General features: G+C 40.5%; 1 protein-coding gene across 9 annotated transcripts in view; it reads left to right on the top strand.

Annotated features, from left to right (window-relative positions):
• LOC117208292 (serine-rich adhesin for platelets) overlaps positions 1–18,539 on the top strand; it is a 134,720-nt gene that overhangs the window by 45,682 nt on the left and 70,499 nt on the right. For all 9 annotated transcript variants that reach the window (XM_033449338.1, XM_033449345.1, XM_033449344.1 and 6 more), the window contains 4 exons: positions 145–434; positions 3,679–3,925; positions 4,303–5,728; positions 5,948–7,139. In XM_033449338.1, coding sequence (XP_033305229.1) covers positions 145–434; positions 3,679–3,925; positions 4,303–5,728; positions 5,948–7,139 — 3,155 coding nt within the window. The remainder of the gene's footprint in view (positions 1–144; positions 435–3,678; positions 3,926–4,302; positions 5,729–5,947; positions 7,140–18,539) is intronic.

Genomic DNA, 18,539 nt, shown 5'->3' with positions numbered 1-18,539 from the left:
ATTCTTATCTCCGTAACTACACTTTCTTATAATATTCCATTGCCATATCTACGAAACTACTGGAAAATTGAAAGTAACCCCCTCCCGAGTTTGTACCGCGACAACGATCGAACGAACCTCGCTGATTTGAATTTCTGATCGCAGAGCACGTCACTGGACAGCGGAGGGACGGTGTCCCATCAAGCAACAGGGTCGAGCGGAGCCACGGTGGTGACGAGGAGCGCCGGACGTCGTTGGCTGTTGCAGAGCTCGCAATCCTCCAGGCAACATTCGGTCGAGGACGGAGTACGTGGGGGCAACGTAGGCGTCATAGGGCCCGTTTCGACCTCGTCCTCGAGTCAGGCCCCTGCTCCAGCCTTGCCGCCTCGTAGAGTCAGTTCAGCCGCGAATTCTACCGACATCTCAAACACAGCCACTGGCTCCCGCGGCGACAGGTAACGCGTGTGTTCTCTCTGTGCTTCTTTTCTCTCCATTCATATATTCTTCGCTTCATTTTATTCTTTTTCTTTTGCCTCCCTCTATCTCTCGTTACCTCTGTTCTCCTCATTTACATATTTCATGTGTACGGTACTCCTTCGATGTAAAAAGAATATTTCCATCAGTCTTTCCTATTTCTTCTTTTTTCGTTCATGGAAGGGATGGGCAGATGAGAGAGGAATATAACTCGATTTTAACGATGGTTATTCGCGATTCACGATTTCCAATTATTTTGCACTTCACTTTCACTTTTTCAACATTGCGTGTTGGTATATGTATCGTAGTACGTGATTGCACAGGTAATGTTGCTCGTGATTGTTGTTGATTCTTGTCAACTCTATACGTGTTGATAGTTTCATTCGAAATAGTGCTTGTTACAAATTATCGGACAAATAATCGCTCTCGTTTATTATTAGAGGGTTCTTATCTTTTTATAAGGAAGGTGAATCAGTTAATCTCTAGATTAATACGTCACGCTACGTTCAATGAAAGAATATCCGAAAAATGTAAGTTCAAGAGAATTCCTGATAATTTCGATTGATAATCGAGTCTGATGAATATCATGACCGGCACGATAATAATTTCTTCAGTAATACCGTGGGTCACTGAAAGAACTACACGACGCAGAACGTGTTAATTTTTTACGTGGGCTAGGGAGTTCATTGTCCCGTTCGTCGAGTGCTTTATTCGTCGGTGTGACATGGCCAGGCCAAAAAAGGACACGTCGGACTAAGCGAATAGTAGCAGAAGGGGATAATATAATTAACGACATTAGTTTTGGTGAATAATGTGAGAGAGGTCGTTTCGTCACGAGATTAATACCGAGGCGACAAGCATCGTCGATACGTCGATTTGATAAAAAGAAAATGAATTCGATCCCATGATCCAACCATTTGGAGTTTACGTTTATTCGCTCTCTCTCTCTCTCTATCTCTCTCTCTTTCTCTGTTTCTCTCTCACTCTTTCTCTCTCTTTCTTCTGTTTACTTCTTGTAGTCTTTGACTCGGTGGTTACGCGCGATGTAAGTTTCATGAAGCTCAATGAAACGAGGCAACCGCTTCCTACACCGCTCGCTCTGTCCTCGGAACTACCCTGCGGAGTTCAACTTGTTTACACACGGGAATACAAAATTCAACGGGTTGAATGACAGAGAGAGCGATCCTAGAGCTCTTTCCAAAGCCCTATACGGTTAATTAGTTGTCTCGGATCATTTTTACGGAGTTTAATGGGATCGCGGGAAAGCAAGCTTGCTTACTTTCTTGAAACGTGCGTTTGTTTCTTGAAGTTTTCTCGCGTTAAACATCACTCTCCGTTTTACGATTTCGTTTTCTTCCGAGGATAGTAATCGTCATCTTAAAATATTAAATCTGTGCTGTGATTTTAGTACCAGTGAAGTTTAATTCATGAGATGTGTGAATGTTCAATCGATGTGAATGTTAATGTGATCGCGAGATGACGCTGCATCGATCCTCGACGACACAGTTATATTTGGTATATTCATTTATCACGCGAGAGTAATCCTAATCCAAGTGTAAAAGCCAGGGAAAGACCCTGCAGATGATGTCAGTTATGAGGTAAATATAATTAATCCAGGACATTCACATATATCTTCTGATAAGGTCATTCAGAAATAACGTCATACTTAGGCCATGTAATATAAATTCGTCTATTTGCATCTTGCTACAAATAGTCGCATAGCTGTTAACGAGAATAAAGTAGTTCTATATATATATATATATATTCTGAACTACGGTAACCTGTTTTAGGATTAAAAATCGCGCAGTATATTAACTATAACGATTATATTTAAGGAAAAATCGATGGATATCAGTTATCATCGAAACGTTTTACGTTGAATTATATATTTTATAATTTCGCTAATAAATTCGTACGCGACCAATTCTACGTCATTCAATCTAAAAAATGAATCGAGTCATTTGGAAGATTAGAATGTCATTTATTCTTGCGCTTTAACCATTTATGTTGCGACTCGAAGCTTGCCGACGATTCCATTTCTCTAGCTGCTTCTTCTTTCATGAATCATTACGGCGGAGGATTATTCCTGCCGTCGTTGTCGTCTTTCCTCGCACTGTTGACTACATTTACCGAGATTCATTAATGATAAACGGTAGGAACATTTGTGAATTATCGTAGCACCGGACACCGTCACATTGACATCCTGAAATTAACTTGCTGGCCAGAGAAAATTTTATTCCAACGACCTACATATGTATACTTGGGCGCAACGAAATTTGCATTCTGTCCACTCGCGTTTTACGAAACGTTTAAAGCGTGGCACCGATTGTTCGCGTAACATCGAAACATTGTTCGACGCTAGAAATTGATATTCTCTTATACGCGAAAGTGTTCTTGTTAATCTGGTTGGGAATGCGAATTTCCATTACTCTATTTTAAATCGAGTTACTTTTACTCTCTTATCACGTTTTATCGCTATGTTAGTAGGCTATACGCGTACCGGCACGCAACGCGTAAAGAAAACAGAAAGAAACCCTTGTACATTTAATCACAGTTAAACTGGAAGCGTTTTCGTGTCTCGTGAAACGCGACCAGTAGGATTATTCTCGTTGGTACGCGAAACGCCGACGAATCCGTTTTACCGCGGCTCGTACGTTACCAGCTTTCGCCATATACATTTCGCGACGGTATCGTGGTGCTATCGGTATCGGTGGTGGTAGGAAAGAATCTCGCCTTTGTAGACATTTCGAAGCAAGATGGATGCAACGGCCCCGTTTTCTTTCGTTCTTTCCCCTTGTGACATTTTTATTTGCTCCTCTTCTATCTCGCGATATCTATATCGCCAGTCGCGTAGTCTCGATGAATATTTATACGAGCAGATTGTATCCGGGTTCGAGGAAGGGAGCAAATGCACCGAAACCAGGTTGTAACGGTGCAACAACCTCCTCAAATCGAGTTCTACCAATACAAACTTTAGATATATATATGTATGTATTATACGTATGTATTTGGGCCTATCTGTAAGGGTAGTTTCCTAGAGAGTCAACTTCAAATATTCATGAATAATAAATGTATCTCATTCGTTGTACGCTTCCTATCAATTTTTCGAATTGAATGCTCGAAGAATGCACGCTTCTTTCATATATACGTACAATCAGAAAAGACACGATCAGATAATATGTTTATTATCAGTATGAAAAGTTTGATTTAATATTTTATTTACAGAGGCCAAACCGTGTCGATCTTGCATTTACGCAGCACATCCGATCCGTGGGAAGTTGGATCTCAAGGCTCATCATATAGCGTCGGTAGCAATAAAAGTCAAACTGGCAGTAAAGGAAAATCAAGTGGAAATGCACGGGGCTCGTACACGCGTGGTACTTCGATACCATCCTTGAAGCGCCACGACACAACGGCATCGGCATCGTCGACTTCCAGCTTGAAGCAGCATCGACAGGACAGCCACGGACAGGCGAGTAAAACAAAACGTTTGAAAAATAAAAATTATTTTATCGTGCCGTATTTCTTTCGGAATATCGCGCAATTCGTAACTCGATATAGTATCGCGAACTATCGCTCTCCAAACCGTAAAATTCTGTGCTCGAAACTTTTACAATCTTTCTCGTTCCTTTTATTTAAATTTCAAAATATTGTAGTTTTTGTTGTACGCGCTCGTTTCCTAACGATCGAGAACTTCGATCACAATAATTGTTATAACCCTTTGAAAGATAGACTTTAAAGAAAAGAGGGAGGAAAGAGTTTGATATTGTTAGAGAACGTTGAAAAAGTTTGGACGCGCTGTCAAAATGTCTGGAAGACATCTGTTTCTATCGATGAATTTACGGACAGGTGACGGGTTCTCGTCGACGAGAATCCTCGAATTCGTACCTGTCGGGTAACAGCGGCACCTCGGGCGAACTTTTCATCAGTGGAGATTGCAGCAGGGAATTGTCACCGGTGCGATGGTGCGACAGGGAGGTGGACGGTGTCTATTTAGGTCGATCGGGTTGGGTGCAAGTGCAACAAAGGTCTCTGGACGAGAATCGACGGATAAACTATGAGAGTAGCTTGGTAACGGCAACCACAGGTACTCTGCCGTTGCCGAGACGAGCCACGGTTAAATTGGCTGACTATCATTGCAACAGCGAACCAGGGAAATGTCCTGAAGAATTTCTACGACTAGATACCCAGAGACCGGACTATCTAGCTCTGCATGGTCAAGACTTTGAATCTGTAGCGAGCAGCACCTGCACATCTCCTCACAGCATCCCCGAATCTTATTCTCCGCCGTCGATTACGCCGATAATCTCACCTCCGCCTGCCTTTCAAGATGTGATCGGCAAAAAGACCTCCTCGAAGCATTCTTCCGGGCGTAACAATTATGGCAAGCCGCCGTTCCTACCACGATCCAATGCTATAGTGGACAGTGACATCATCAGTCCTCCGCCTTCGCCTCCGCATCAAGTGAATTGGAGTTCCTTGCCACCATCTTCCCGGAAATCGTCGAACACACCTTCCAGATCTAGAAGGCAAAACAGTAACAGTCAACAACAACAACAGCAACAACAATATCGAATGGCGCAAGCTAAATCATTGGAAGACCAGTCCTCTTCGAGAAGGTCGCAGTTCGTTCAACGTTACTTAGAGTCCTCGAGCTCATCTTCGTCGTCAGTAGGTTTCAGAAGTCTGGATAGTTGCGTGACGAGATCGACGATGCCCAGATTGGCCGAGAACACGGATTCTTCGGTGGAGGGATACGACGACGGCGACGACGAGGACGACAATCCTAGCTCCTCTTTGAATCTAAGCCTCGTTTCTTCTTCAATAATAGCGCTGAATTCATCCACAGAGTCTATCCGCGCTAATGGGGAAAGGATTTCACCGAATAGACAGAGCCGTCATCACAGAAGTCAACAGGGATTAAGAAGATCACCCGGATCCTCGGAATCCGGCAAGTTATCGTTCAATTCGCCTTCCTCCTCCTCGTCGTCGTCAAGCAGCGCGGAGAGACAAGGCAGATCTCCGACACCCAATCCTTTCAGGCGTAGCAACGCTTCTAGACAACATCAGAGTGCCAGAACGACGCAAGCGTCCCCAGATTCCCATCAGTCGCGGGTAAGAAGATCCAGAAGTCTTCAATTACCCGAGAAGAGGTCCCCCAGCACCGCCGCACCGAGTAGGGAGCATTCCAGAGAATCTAACGAGAGCCACAGAGTCGTCGTGAAAATTTCCACCGATCGAGGCAACGAAAGAAAACGTCATGCTCTCCAAAATAGTGCGTATATTCGTTGACTAGTTTCATTCGTAGCAGCAGTTTTCTTTTTTTTTTTTTTTTTTTGCGAATTTCATATACGAGTTGAACATCGTATCTTTATCGCAATTTCATTATTCGAATATCTTATAAGTATTCAAGAGTCCGAACCTTCTTTACACTTCTGTACTTTGTCTGTTTATTACTGTAGTATACTGTAGTATATTTGTGCATGTTTCCTAGGAAAAGCGCAGTCAACCGAGAACGCGTTAAACGAGGAACTTCTTCGCGAGACCGAGGCAGTAACCGAGTTCCTTTACGGTACGAGGAGTCGCGCAGTGGCTAGGAGTCTTCTCTCGTGTCGCTTCGAGCGCCGTGAAGACAGCCAAGAACAAAGACAAAGGAACAATCCCAACACTTACGACGTTTATTTTATCTCGTCTAAGCAACAGCCATCTTCGAAATCAAGCGGCATGTGTATGCAACAGCAGTCACAGCAGCCGCAGCAATCGCAACAGCAACAACAGCAACAACAACAACAACAACAACAATCCAGACGGCCAAAGACGCTTCAGAGGGGGGCAACGACCCCGAATGCAAATCCCTCGTCTTCGAACCACGACTTCTGCATCAGTCCCGACACGAAACTACGCTGCAACAGCAGTACATGCGATTTCTGGCCACATTGCTCACAGAGAGATACTCTGTACTCCCCTAACCAGGCACCGGTATTTATGAAGCTATCCCAGAGCTATCCGGCTCATCAAAGACTCCCCACGGACACCGGGAACCACGCGAACAGAGGAAGCGCCAGTTCATCCCCAGCATCGTTAGAGCGAATGGACGATCGGGAGTTCCGTGATCGCGAAACTTCTCGAAAGAATCGAGCTAACCGGGAACAGAACAACAGCAACACGTCGAAATATCAAGAAAGGCAACCCAAAAGCGTGTTGAAGCAGTCGAATCGATGGTCGCCTCTCGAAGGATCCAACGGGAACGGGTCGAGCGTAGAGAAGAGGGAATATCATCGATACTATCAGAAACCTGAATTCACTGGCAGCTTCGAAGGTTGTGAAAGTAAAGATAGAAAAGTGTCGCCGGTTCAAGGGAAGAGTATCATGAATAGATCGCCGAGTGGTCAAGTCGCGTCCTCGTCGACTACATCGTCGTCTTCTAGTAGCGACATTTGGGTCACCACATCCGATCGAACGGTGACGAAAAGTCCGAGGAACGCAAAAAGTTCCGGAGCGTCAACTCCAATGGAAGATGCGGTGATTGGTTCTTTGAAGACGCTAATAGAACCGCCGAAAGATGGAATGCTGTCCAGGCCTGGAAGTGCTCCAACGAGGGGGGAGGATTCTCTGTCAGGGGACGTCTCCTTGGATCCTCATCAGCGGTCTCTTTCCTTGCCAAAGTCTTTTCTGGCGCATAATGGGTAAGTTATTCAATGATGCTCCAAGTATGATTAAAGATTCCTACGTAGAAATGTAAGATATATTCTCGATACGATGAGAATCATGCATGTTGGAACGCGGGAAATAAACGAAAGTACCGGCTTAACTTTCAGTTTACTCTACCGCATTTCTCGGTCGTTTAGAAGTTCAACCGCTCTTTTAATTGGCTTTCATTTAAATGCTATCTGGTACTGCATTACGTGTGCTTCGAATGAATCTCTCGGCAGTTGTACAAGCTTTAAGAATTATTTCATTCCGTTCATAATCTCGTTTCCTATACATCCCGTCGGTCGATCGATAAGCTATCTATTTTGTGACCGTGTTGGAAAACAAGATTTAATGAAAAGAATTGCACTTATCCCGCGTATACGTACAGAGTAAATATGTTCCTCTTTTTATCGAAGACTACGCAAGCATGTGCATATTTTTCGTAACTTTCACGATATGTGAGACAGTCGTTATAATTCGTTCAACGTTGATACACGCGCTATCAACGTTAGTTAATGCAATCAAATTTTCGAGAAGTTCGATTACTTCGCCCCTAGTTGTACTAGCTACCTCCAAGTGATAGTCCTCAGTGACCTAAAGTTATTATCAGTACAGTTACATACACATCACTTGCGGCAGATGCTCCTTCCCCGATAGATAGTCTATTCTCCAGGTAAATCCACGTGTATGTTTGTCAACTTCTTAGTGTCATTAATATCTTGATCAACCTGTTTGACCAAATTATACACGTTTGCCATAAGAGCGATAAATGAACAAAGTAAGATGATTCGATTATCTAGAACATTTATCATAAACTTCAACCACACATTTGTTCGTTTATCCAGGACACATATCTCCGAGCGAAATTAAAAATTACAATCGGGATCATAAAATGTTTAACTACATATAAGAATAGCCACACTGCAATATAACGATATTAGAATATCGATGCAACAACACAAGAATATTGATGCGCCGATGTATATCCGCATAACAATATAACGATATCAGTGGACTGACATAATTTAACGAGATCGGGGTCATATCCATAGCACGTAATTACATTTGTAATTTACAGCGGCAATAAACTTAATCCGTAACTTTTCCATTCGCCGCGAACGCGGTTCCTTTTCATGCAAAATTAAAAATGGCTACCAAGTTTATGGCGCGCCTATTCGTCGTTAAAAATATCGTAGCACTAAAACGTCGTTCAAACTGGCACGAGTGCCATTCAAACGATCGTATACCAATCTATGGGACGATTTATAGTTCGACAAAGGTGCGACATTTGTCGCGTGCTCTCGGCTAAATGCTTCTCCGCTTTATGGCACACAGAGAGAACTCGAGAGAAGCCCTCAAGCAACGACCGTACAAATGCGCCAAGTGTAATGCGACGTAACCGCACGTTCGTTCAACTGGGCCCGATCTCGCTTAAGATCGCCCACGCATTAGCCCACGCAGAGTCCGCGAGTGCATCCGAACCAACGCACAAAGAAACATTATAGCACTAGTCGTGCGTGATTCTGGTTTATACCGAACGCGGCCAGAAACGCGGGACCAAATGTTAACAAATACGTTAATTCGCTCTAAACGAGGCCCTAGTTTATTTGTAAAAACAAAAACGATGTTTTACGAGATGTTACAAAACTTCTCCCAAGCTACGCTCGATTTCTTAAAGCGTATTTGAACAGTTAATCGAATTCGGTTGTGCGTAAGAAAATTGATCAAACAGGGGAAATCAATACGGCGAGAAAAACGAAATACACATAGAGGGAAAAACCAGTGAAATAAATGAACGTGTATGGAGAACGAAAAGTCGGTCAACTTGTTACGTAGAAAAATTTATCTGGAAATTAGCGAATAGAATACAGTCGGGTAACGCGGAGGAACGCGGATTGAAGCGAATTTCCGAACAATGTATTCTCTGAATGCGATTCGCGTGTTTTTCGAATTTAAAATGGGACATTGCAGGGCAAGTTTCTTCGCAGTTCCTGGCCAAACAGTTAATCCGATGAGAGGGAGCTACCGCAAAGTTTCGTTCCTTGTACATTCCCGTACTCTCTGTATATTCTTTTAAGTCGTACAAGTTTCCAGAGCGATTCGCCCTCTTGTGTATTCACGTATCTCGCGTTGGATGTCACGAACAAATGCATAGGCAAACTTGTAAAGGATCGTACCGCGATATTCTGAGGAAAGGTACTGTGATATGAAAAAGAAGGCGGAGGATAATTCCGAGAGTTATGGATGCTATTCGAGATCGATCCTATTTAAAATACATATAAATATCGATATGTTCGGATTCCTTTCGATACGTATTTTCAAATCCTTCAGCGAATTTCAAGGCGCTTGTGAAAAAATATGACAAATGTAATTTTCCGATAGGTATACGTATTTTCTTTTTCACCTTTACATTATTGGGATTTTATATAACGATATTTTTTTATATTCATTTCGTACGATCGCCACTCTCTTTTGTATCTCCAGTTTCCACGATTCTGTGAATAAACTATTCTTTTTTCTTTATTGAACCATCCGCGTGTTTTCGAAACAGAGTTCGCTCCTTTGTTCTTTTTTTTCGAGTTCGTTTTCGAAAGATGACACCTATTCGTAATAAAAGAAACAAAAAACACAAAAAAGAGTTAAGTAACTATGTTCGTGAGTATCGATGGACGAACCGCGTATTAATTAACTTCGTATTATTTAATTTCCTATTTCCAGTACATTTGTCGCGACCGTGAAAGGCTTGAGTTATTAATCTTTGGAAATGCCATTCCGTAAATACCAGACGAGGCTATTCCAACAAGAAAAGGTCACAGACGATTCGACTCCGATATGGATGAAACTTTATAGACTTGAAGAATAGCCAATGATACTAGATACGTATATTTTTTTAGCTACGCCAACTCGAGTTTAAAGGATCCTAAAGGAAGTTTAAATCATCCTCCAAAATTCAACCTTCTAAGACCTGGAAACGGTTACAGATAGAAGAAGATTGTATTAACGAAAATTCATCAAGATTTGGGTTAACGTTAAGATTAATTCAAAATCTTGCTCTTTGAATACTTTTTGTGTAGATTTCCGGTTCTTGTACGAATTCCCATTGGCAACTTACGTGCGAGTGAAATATGAATTTTCATTCTGTTCTTTTTTCGCTTGGTTATTGATAGAATACAATAAACGTGTCATCGAACATTTGACAGATATCGCTATTACAGAGCTTGACTTCAGATTTGATACGTAACATTATAGCGACTATGTATGTATGCCCATGTAAATGATATTAATCTTCAAAGGATCGGAATTTACGCGACAGGTGGCAATTTGGTTCTCAAATCTATCGGAAATTCATAGAAACCAACGAGGCTCTTGAATTTCGAACGAGTACAGGAATTACTATTCATTTGACAAATTCTCGATCGAATCGACAAAGTAATTAATCGTGTTAGCCACGACGCGGTAATCGATCGTTCCTCTATCAATCGCTAAAATATTTTCGTCTCGCAATTTTAGTGATTCTTGATGAACTCTTGCACATTTCAAATGGAAGCACAGGTTTTAGTATAACTTCGTTACTAGAAATCGGAAGATTATGTATCCCGTGTAATTATTATGTAGTATAATAATTATCTGAGACATAACTCGGTGATGCAACTGCATATTAAGTAGCCTAACTCAACGTACAAGTGTTCAATTTTAATTTATTATTGCAAACATTTTGAGCGGACGAAAATTTGACTAGGTGGAAGCGATAAGATTATACGATGATTATTTCTCTAAAAAAGTTATTAACCTAGTTACGTCAAGAAAGACGTTAATTTAAAAGATACTTTAATTGCAATATCGTAAAGTAAAACCTTTTCGATTGGTAGAACCGCTGCGTAACCAATTTCGCAGCGTCTGTTATGCAAACTTTAATTTTCTCCAAACATGATGAAGCTAAGTGCTACTACTAAAAGAGGCGAAATTCTTTTGAAATAAATGCGACACGATTTTCCTTGAAAATTGGTCGTATTGTCGAGCATGTAATCGGTTACGTGGTGGACGACCGACGAACCGGTTTCATTGGAGAATGAGGGACTTGCTGACAAGTGTCAAGTTTAAATGGACGCGCATCGATTGCACCATGCGAATGTACTTTCTCTTGGTGGTGATTTCTTCGCCGTAAGCGCTACCTGGAGGTTCTGTTACGATCGACCTGCGCCGGCTACTTTATTCTGAAACTAACAGATGGCCTCGCATTCCGTTCTCTCACCTGTCCGGAGTGCTACCTGTGTTTCCTCGCCGACGGGCCTCGTAAATTCATCGCGACGCGTGTCATACCGCTCCGACTTTCCATCGTTCCGACGACATATGATTTTCAATAAATTGAAAAGCTGCTCGGTATCGATTCAAGCACAAATTACTCTCGTCGAAAAGCAAGGGAACGAATAACAGATTGCTTCTACCTTCGATTCGTTCAGTGTTTCCAATTTTAGATATATTATACTCGTATGAAATTGGTACGTAGTTATTTGGTATGTAATAATAGATATTTTCATCCATCAGAAAATAAAAATCGTTTTCACTGAAGTAAAGTCGATTACTGAATGTAGATGTTGTACGATTTCATCGAACTCTTTGTATATCGTGCTTACAGATAAAGAATAGAGTATCAAGTAATAAAAAGCTGTGATACGAAAGTAAAGATCGAGTCGAAACGACGTGTCGCGGGAACGTAACCAGCATTTGGGACTAGTTAGTTTCTTGTCTGTGGTAAATTGGATGGAACAAACCCTTCAGATTCACTCGTGATAGCACGCATTAATTAGAATCTCTGTAATTGAGCTTGAAATAAGAGAGATTTTCAATAGAAAAGCTTAAACAGTTAAATTACCGTATTTCAAACGAAATTGCAAACAATCATCCATTATGTATGATGATTCTTTTATACTCTTTGTTATTTAAATAATAAATGATAATTCGTGTGTGTATCACGCGATAGCGCACGATCGATTTCAGAGGCTTTACGTTAGCTATTGCAAATTACTCTTCAACCTCCATTGGCCAGGAATTTGATTAAGTTCTCTGGTTATTCGTCTGACAGCTTGAAAAGGTTCGCTGTTCCCACTGTGCCTTGAATTACCGATAATTTAATAAAATGTTATGGAACGTCGTTATCGGAATCGTGAACTGTTCGAGAAATATGCAAGCTTATTAATGGTCCCTCGCTCAAAGTTCGATATATCGTTCCGTGCAATTAAGCCATACGTTTTCGAATAATTAAACAAACAAACTCTATCCATCAAAGTAATTGTTAAAGCTACAGGGAAAAATTTATTCTAGAAGATGGAGCCGTTATTGAACAATTCTGTGGTCCGTAATTTTCACGCGTCGGCAATTACACGTTGATTTCAATTATCCGATTTAATTGAACACATTTAATACCGCAAATCGGATCAACAAATGTGATTGTATTTCATTATAACGAAAATGAGATGCATAACATATATTTTTCACTGGTCTTTCATGTGACACGCAGTAGAATAAACGATTGCATGAACGTGTCAGTAGATAGACTTCGTCAGACACGGAAAGAATAATATAATTAGTCCGTATCCCGCTCGTAAGTTCGTAAGAATTGCTTACGTAACAGAGTTTTATCTTTGCGTGGAACGTTGCACCTGCAACTTACACCCGTTCAGCTCGAATGATACGAAGGAGGCGATGAAATTACACGCTTTTGCTGCCGACAATGCAGAAGATCGACTAACGTTACGAGAGACGATGGTCGGCTGAATTTGCGTTTCGGTCCTGTTTCGAGAACGTTCGAATCCGTGTTTTTCGTGTCATTTTAACGAAGGAAAGATCGTTATGTCCATGTTGGAAAACCTTGGAAAAAATCGAACTGGACTAATCAAGTGAGGTGTAAAATGACTTCCAAAACGGCTCGCTGACCTGCGATCTTTCCGTTGGTAATTATTATGTGAATGGATGTAATTTATGTTAGCAATTTCAATCACCGAGAAATTAAAAATTTTGCCTTCTACATCATATAGCGTCCGTAATTAGTTAATGCGATTTGTATTCAACATAATTCGCGAAATTTGGAGGTAAACTAGTTTGTGAATCAATGTGGAAAGGCTTCAAATCTATTTTCATTACCTTAGTGTATTTTATAATCAAATGATCAAATAAAGAAAGGGAACCTTTCTTGAATTAAAGAGAAAAATAACAGAGTAAAGTAGTAATAATAAATAATTCGAGATTTGCCACAGCCAGCATCCTCTTTATAGAGGATCGTGGAATCAATTGAACTCAAGATTACTGGAAAACATCAGACTTTTCTGTGACCATACGTATTCTATATTCTTACAAAGCCAACGTGGAATATTTCGCGATTTGTCTTTTTCTCAAACGGCATGTATGCATGTATAAAGTTATCATTGACGCCAAGAACTACAGGTTATTGAAACAGAACTTTTCTGGTTGGTATCGAGCAAAGAGGAGAATTTTATTGCAGAGAAATGATCATATTATTCGATGTACAAAGAAACACAATGCTTTCGTTTGTTACCGCTTTGAAACGTTAGCACGATTTTGCTTTCTGAATAACTGGCATTTGAATTCAAAGTTAATCAATTATTTCTTTGAGAGCGGTTGACTTTCGATCTCGTGCACTCTCACACAGTGTTTATTGTGCGTGAAAATATTTGTCCTCGTCCAATTTTTCGTTCTGAATTCGTTATTAGGTTGCCTATCTGAAGCATACAATAGCGAGTATTGGTTGGTAATTGCTTTGCTCCGCAATTGATTTTAAACAAAGAGCATGAGAAATTAGAACGGTCGATTAAAATTCACCAGCAAGAAATAAATATTTTAAAAGCGAATTGTGCGTTATAAAATAAACGTCGGTTCTCTTGCGGAACGCATGATCTTTCTTATTGAATTAAGCGCTACAACTGGAGAAAGAAATAGAGTTACAATTGGATGTAATTAGTGACCCTGCACCGGAGATCTTCACCTCAGGAACGACAGGCCACGGTTGACTAACTTTTAACTCAGACGTTGCTCCGTTCTGTTTCGTTAATTATTCATTTCTGCACCGGCGTTATCCGCGTGAAACTTTGCAGGACCAACAAAACTTAGGACACCTATTCCATGTGTTGCTTCCAGAAACTTGCATTTCTAGCTGCTAAAATACCGCCGCGTGTATCGTCAAAAACGATACTTGCAAAATATCGTTCAACATATATTTTTTCTTATCATTTCATCGATTAACAATATTTAATCGCAATGTAATTCGATCGCAATATAATTTGCTTAGAATGACAACAAAATTCGACGCTTGATCTTCATGAAATTTAAATAATATTATTCAGGATCAATGCCTAAAATCAAATATAAAATACTGCAAAATATTTTACTTTCTGCCAAGGTAAAGATTTTTGGCTCGTGCAAAATTTATCCTTTTCCAAAGTTCCAGGCTGGCTCTCAGACGGTATTATGGAGACGCGAGTAATTTTCATTCTTGAGCAAAGCTGACAGAATGAAATTTACATGTGTATCTTGGTCCAGCACCAAGAGGCGTTGTTACGTACAAGTGCATTGCGATAAGGACGCGTATAAAGCTATTTGCATGGCTATATTGACGCTCTCGTCTTGGCGACGCTTTTTATTTTGCATCGACCGTACCCATTTTTCATGGCGTTATGAGGCTTTAAAGTTTCGAGGTCTGCGGATAAAACGTTGATGGTTGGTGCATATGTCACATCCTTGGTTTCGTGTTTAGTATTGTATTAAAAAAATGTATAAATTCATGATACGTCATACGGAATGCAACAAGGACAAAGACATAAACATATATTTAAAGTTAATTCTTCGTAAAAATAAGTTGTAAAATACCAAACTTTAAACGTTCGAAATTCATCCACGTATCTTTCATTTTTTATACAGCTAGGTATCTATATAAAATATATTACTCGGGCGTTTATACTTCAGAAAGAGCGATTAATTGTGCTTAATCCCGACGTTGTCTCTATGGGTCCCATAAATACGTCATATAGTACTCCTACGTTAGTGTATCATATAATGAGCTGGATTAATAACGGGAATTCCTGGGGATGTCGGTACGAACTCGTAAAATATGCGCGGTTGTAATTACGCATCTCGTTGAATCCGTTACGGCAAGAAAATAATTCACTTCCAAGCCTCTGGAATTGTTCAATGACCGTTTTAACGTTGCTCCTCGTATTACTCATATATTGCTTTATTGACTTCTTGCGCGCGTAAAGGAAAGAAATAAAAGTATGTGTGGCAATAGTTTTTAATTTAAACACAGCAGAACCGCTTCAATGGCAAAGCGAATCGAAGTTCAATGGAAAAGAAAATATTATGTCAGTTGAGAGGTTATCATAAAAATATGATCATTGAGATTATTGAAAGAGTACTGAAGACGTTTGAGGATTGTTTGAAGTTATTGAAGTTATTCGAAGGTTATTCGAAGTCATTCGATTGAAAGTCATTCAATCGAATAATGCTTTATTCTGAAGTTATAAAATGCTTAATAATCCAATAAATGCTTTTACAGCCGCGCATAAAATTTTTTAGTAGCGCTAAAATATTGTCCATACCTCGCAGAATCCATGGTCACACGGAGATAGGGAACAAAGAAACACTAACATCGATTTCCTCGATAATTTGCTTATATATCTCCGTGATTCGCTATCGTATTCAGCATTTGACCGCCAAAGATGGCATCGTTAAACGTAAATTATATTTACACTAGGAGGATCTTTAAAAAGCGCAATCACTGTAACATTACGGTTGGTTATTTTCATAAACTAGTTCCACGTGGCGATGTCATTCGATATACCAGCTTGATCAATATCAAAGTCAAAGCGTTGTCGCATAGCATTTGTCCCAAAGCATTATCTGTGTAGTGACTTCTGAGATGGTGCCAGTGTCACTTTGTACATGTTCGTTTGGTCCGTTTGCACCGATGCATGTACTCCGCGATGGATGCTGGTCTGATTGTGAACATAAATTACGAGGTACTAGGCGAATAGAACACACTCGGCCGTGATATTCGGATCACTCGCGTGTAACATGGCGTCGAAGACGAGAAAGGGCTGGATTCTCTCCTCTTGCTCTCTCTCTCTCTCTCTCTCTCTCGCTCTCTCTCTCTCTCTCCTTCCCGCCCTCTCTCCTTCTATCTCGTCGCTTTTTCTCTCTCCTACTTGCTCTCATCTTCTCCGCGGAAATTTCACAGAGTTTCTGTATAATGTCGAGCGGCGTAACGTTTGACAAGTTTCAAACAGATGCGCCTGAGCGCGTAAAATTTATACGCCGGGCCCATAAAATAAATTACACGCACGATAATTAGAATTCTACGGAGATGGAATTGGATTTTGAAGCGGCTCGAACGCGGACGGTCTCGAGTAATTAAACTTCACCGACGGGCACGGCTGGATTTATTTAACACTTATTTTAACGCGCATATCGCGTTATATAAGAAACTACGACGGAGAAGGGTAAAAAATGGAACGGGCAAAGCACAGTTGCAGTTAAAGGTAAACGAGTCCCGTTTGTCGTAACCGAATCCTTTTGGTGCTTCATAAATCAACGAGCCTGGAAAAATAGATGGAACCAGAACGTTTTGCGAATCAGTTCGAGTGGAGTCGGACACAAAAGGGATTGGTGAATACGGTTTAGGGTATTCATCGATTCACTCGAACGCCTTCATCGTTCGTGGATGAGTTTGGAAAAGTTTAAGGATCGACTCTTTTGGGAGTCGATCACGAGGAAACGTATATTGGCCATCGAAAAATAGCGGAGCATTTCGATTGATCTTTTCTGAGGGGAACGCTGACTTGACCAGCGAAAATGTTGAGACGAGAATCATTATACTAAGCTATTTACTGCCATCGTTCACAACCTTTGAAGCATAACAGAATATAATTTTTTCATAATTAACGGTAGAGGTAACAGGAAAAACGCTTATATCTCGATATGGACGAAAAATCGAGCAAGCAATTGATTAAAGCGTAAATAATGAGTTGCTCAAAAGCACGGTATATCGAGCCGACGTAAATGTCGTTAACATGATATATATGGCTCGAAACAGGGATCAGTTTGAAACGGTCTTGAATGCAAATTGCAAGTCGTGATGCATTCGGTAGCGCCTACACACGCATACCTGGTGCAGACGTTTGATATTAACGACCGAATGTAATGATCGTTACGCGCCTTTGTTCTACCAGCTTGAACGCTAAGACCTGGCTTTAGCTGTATTACGATACACAGAAAGTATGCGCTGATCTAATCTCCGCTTCTACAAGACACGGTGTTTTAACGCGAGGTTTCTTGATTGAAACCTTCGTGATTAATCACCGATCGATAATTCGATGATCGAGTTCAATAAATTGCATCGATTTCACGACGAATTCTTTACAAATCTTTCTTCTCCAGACATTAGACCAATGATATATATGTGCAGAAGATTGCAAAATTGATCGCGCGTCTCTGTATTTGATCGATTTTATTCTATCTAAAAGATAGGTTAGACAAAACAGCGCGTTGCGAAGCAGACCTCAAACGAGGAATTGAACAATTCGAACATAGTATGTGATAAGGAAGGACTATGTAATATGTAATAGTAAGCATTACGAATCGTGATTCATAAGCCTGATTGAATCTATCGAATACGGGCGTGATTAATTGGCAGGGCCGCGATAAAAATTACTAAAATCATTACTAATCGAACGCAAGCATGTAATTGTTATCGATAATTCTGCGATTTCTTCATCGAAATCGTTAAGATCTCGAGCCTGCAATTAACTGGTTTTTTAGATACTGCTATTAATAACCGAGAATTTATCCAAAACAGAATATATAGATATGTCTATTTTCAACATTGAAGTACAATTAGGAATATATCTGTGTACTTTTTTCCCAATTTAGTAAAATATCGAGTTTGTCAAGCGACAAACTTTAATCAATCTGCTTCCAATTAATATTAGTTTCGTATAACTATCCTCGTATAACTGGATATTTAAAGTTTCTCGTTTGAAAAGAAGATCGTTCGTTCGTGTTTCACAACTCTGTCATCGTTATCATCGATATCAAAGTAATACCACAAGCTGCTCCGAGTTGGGAAGTTCCTCGCGATATGATCTGAATGGCGGAATTAAGACGCTACGAAACGAGATCCTCAAAAACTAGCTCAATTCGCAAACGATAAAGAAAGTTCAACACAGCCCAGAAGAAAATAAACAAGAGGAAAATGAAGAAAAAAAACAAGCGATTCCTGAGAACCGTCGGTCTCGTAAAAACTGGGAGGATAAAATGAAGTCGCCAGGAAGGCAGATAAAAATGGCATTGTGTGCTTCCAGAATCCTTTTTTTTTTTACCGGTGG

Source organism: Bombus bifarius, unplaced genomic scaffold, assembly GCF_011952205.1.
Source record: "Bombus bifarius isolate JDL3187 unplaced genomic scaffold, Bbif_JDL3187 scf7180000008058, whole genome shotgun sequence".
In the NCBI taxonomy this organism is placed as follows: domain Eukaryota; kingdom Metazoa; phylum Arthropoda; class Insecta; order Hymenoptera; family Apidae; genus Bombus; species Bombus bifarius.
Note: the sequence above shows the minus strand (reverse complement) of the source record. Positions and strands in the feature narration are given on the sequence as shown.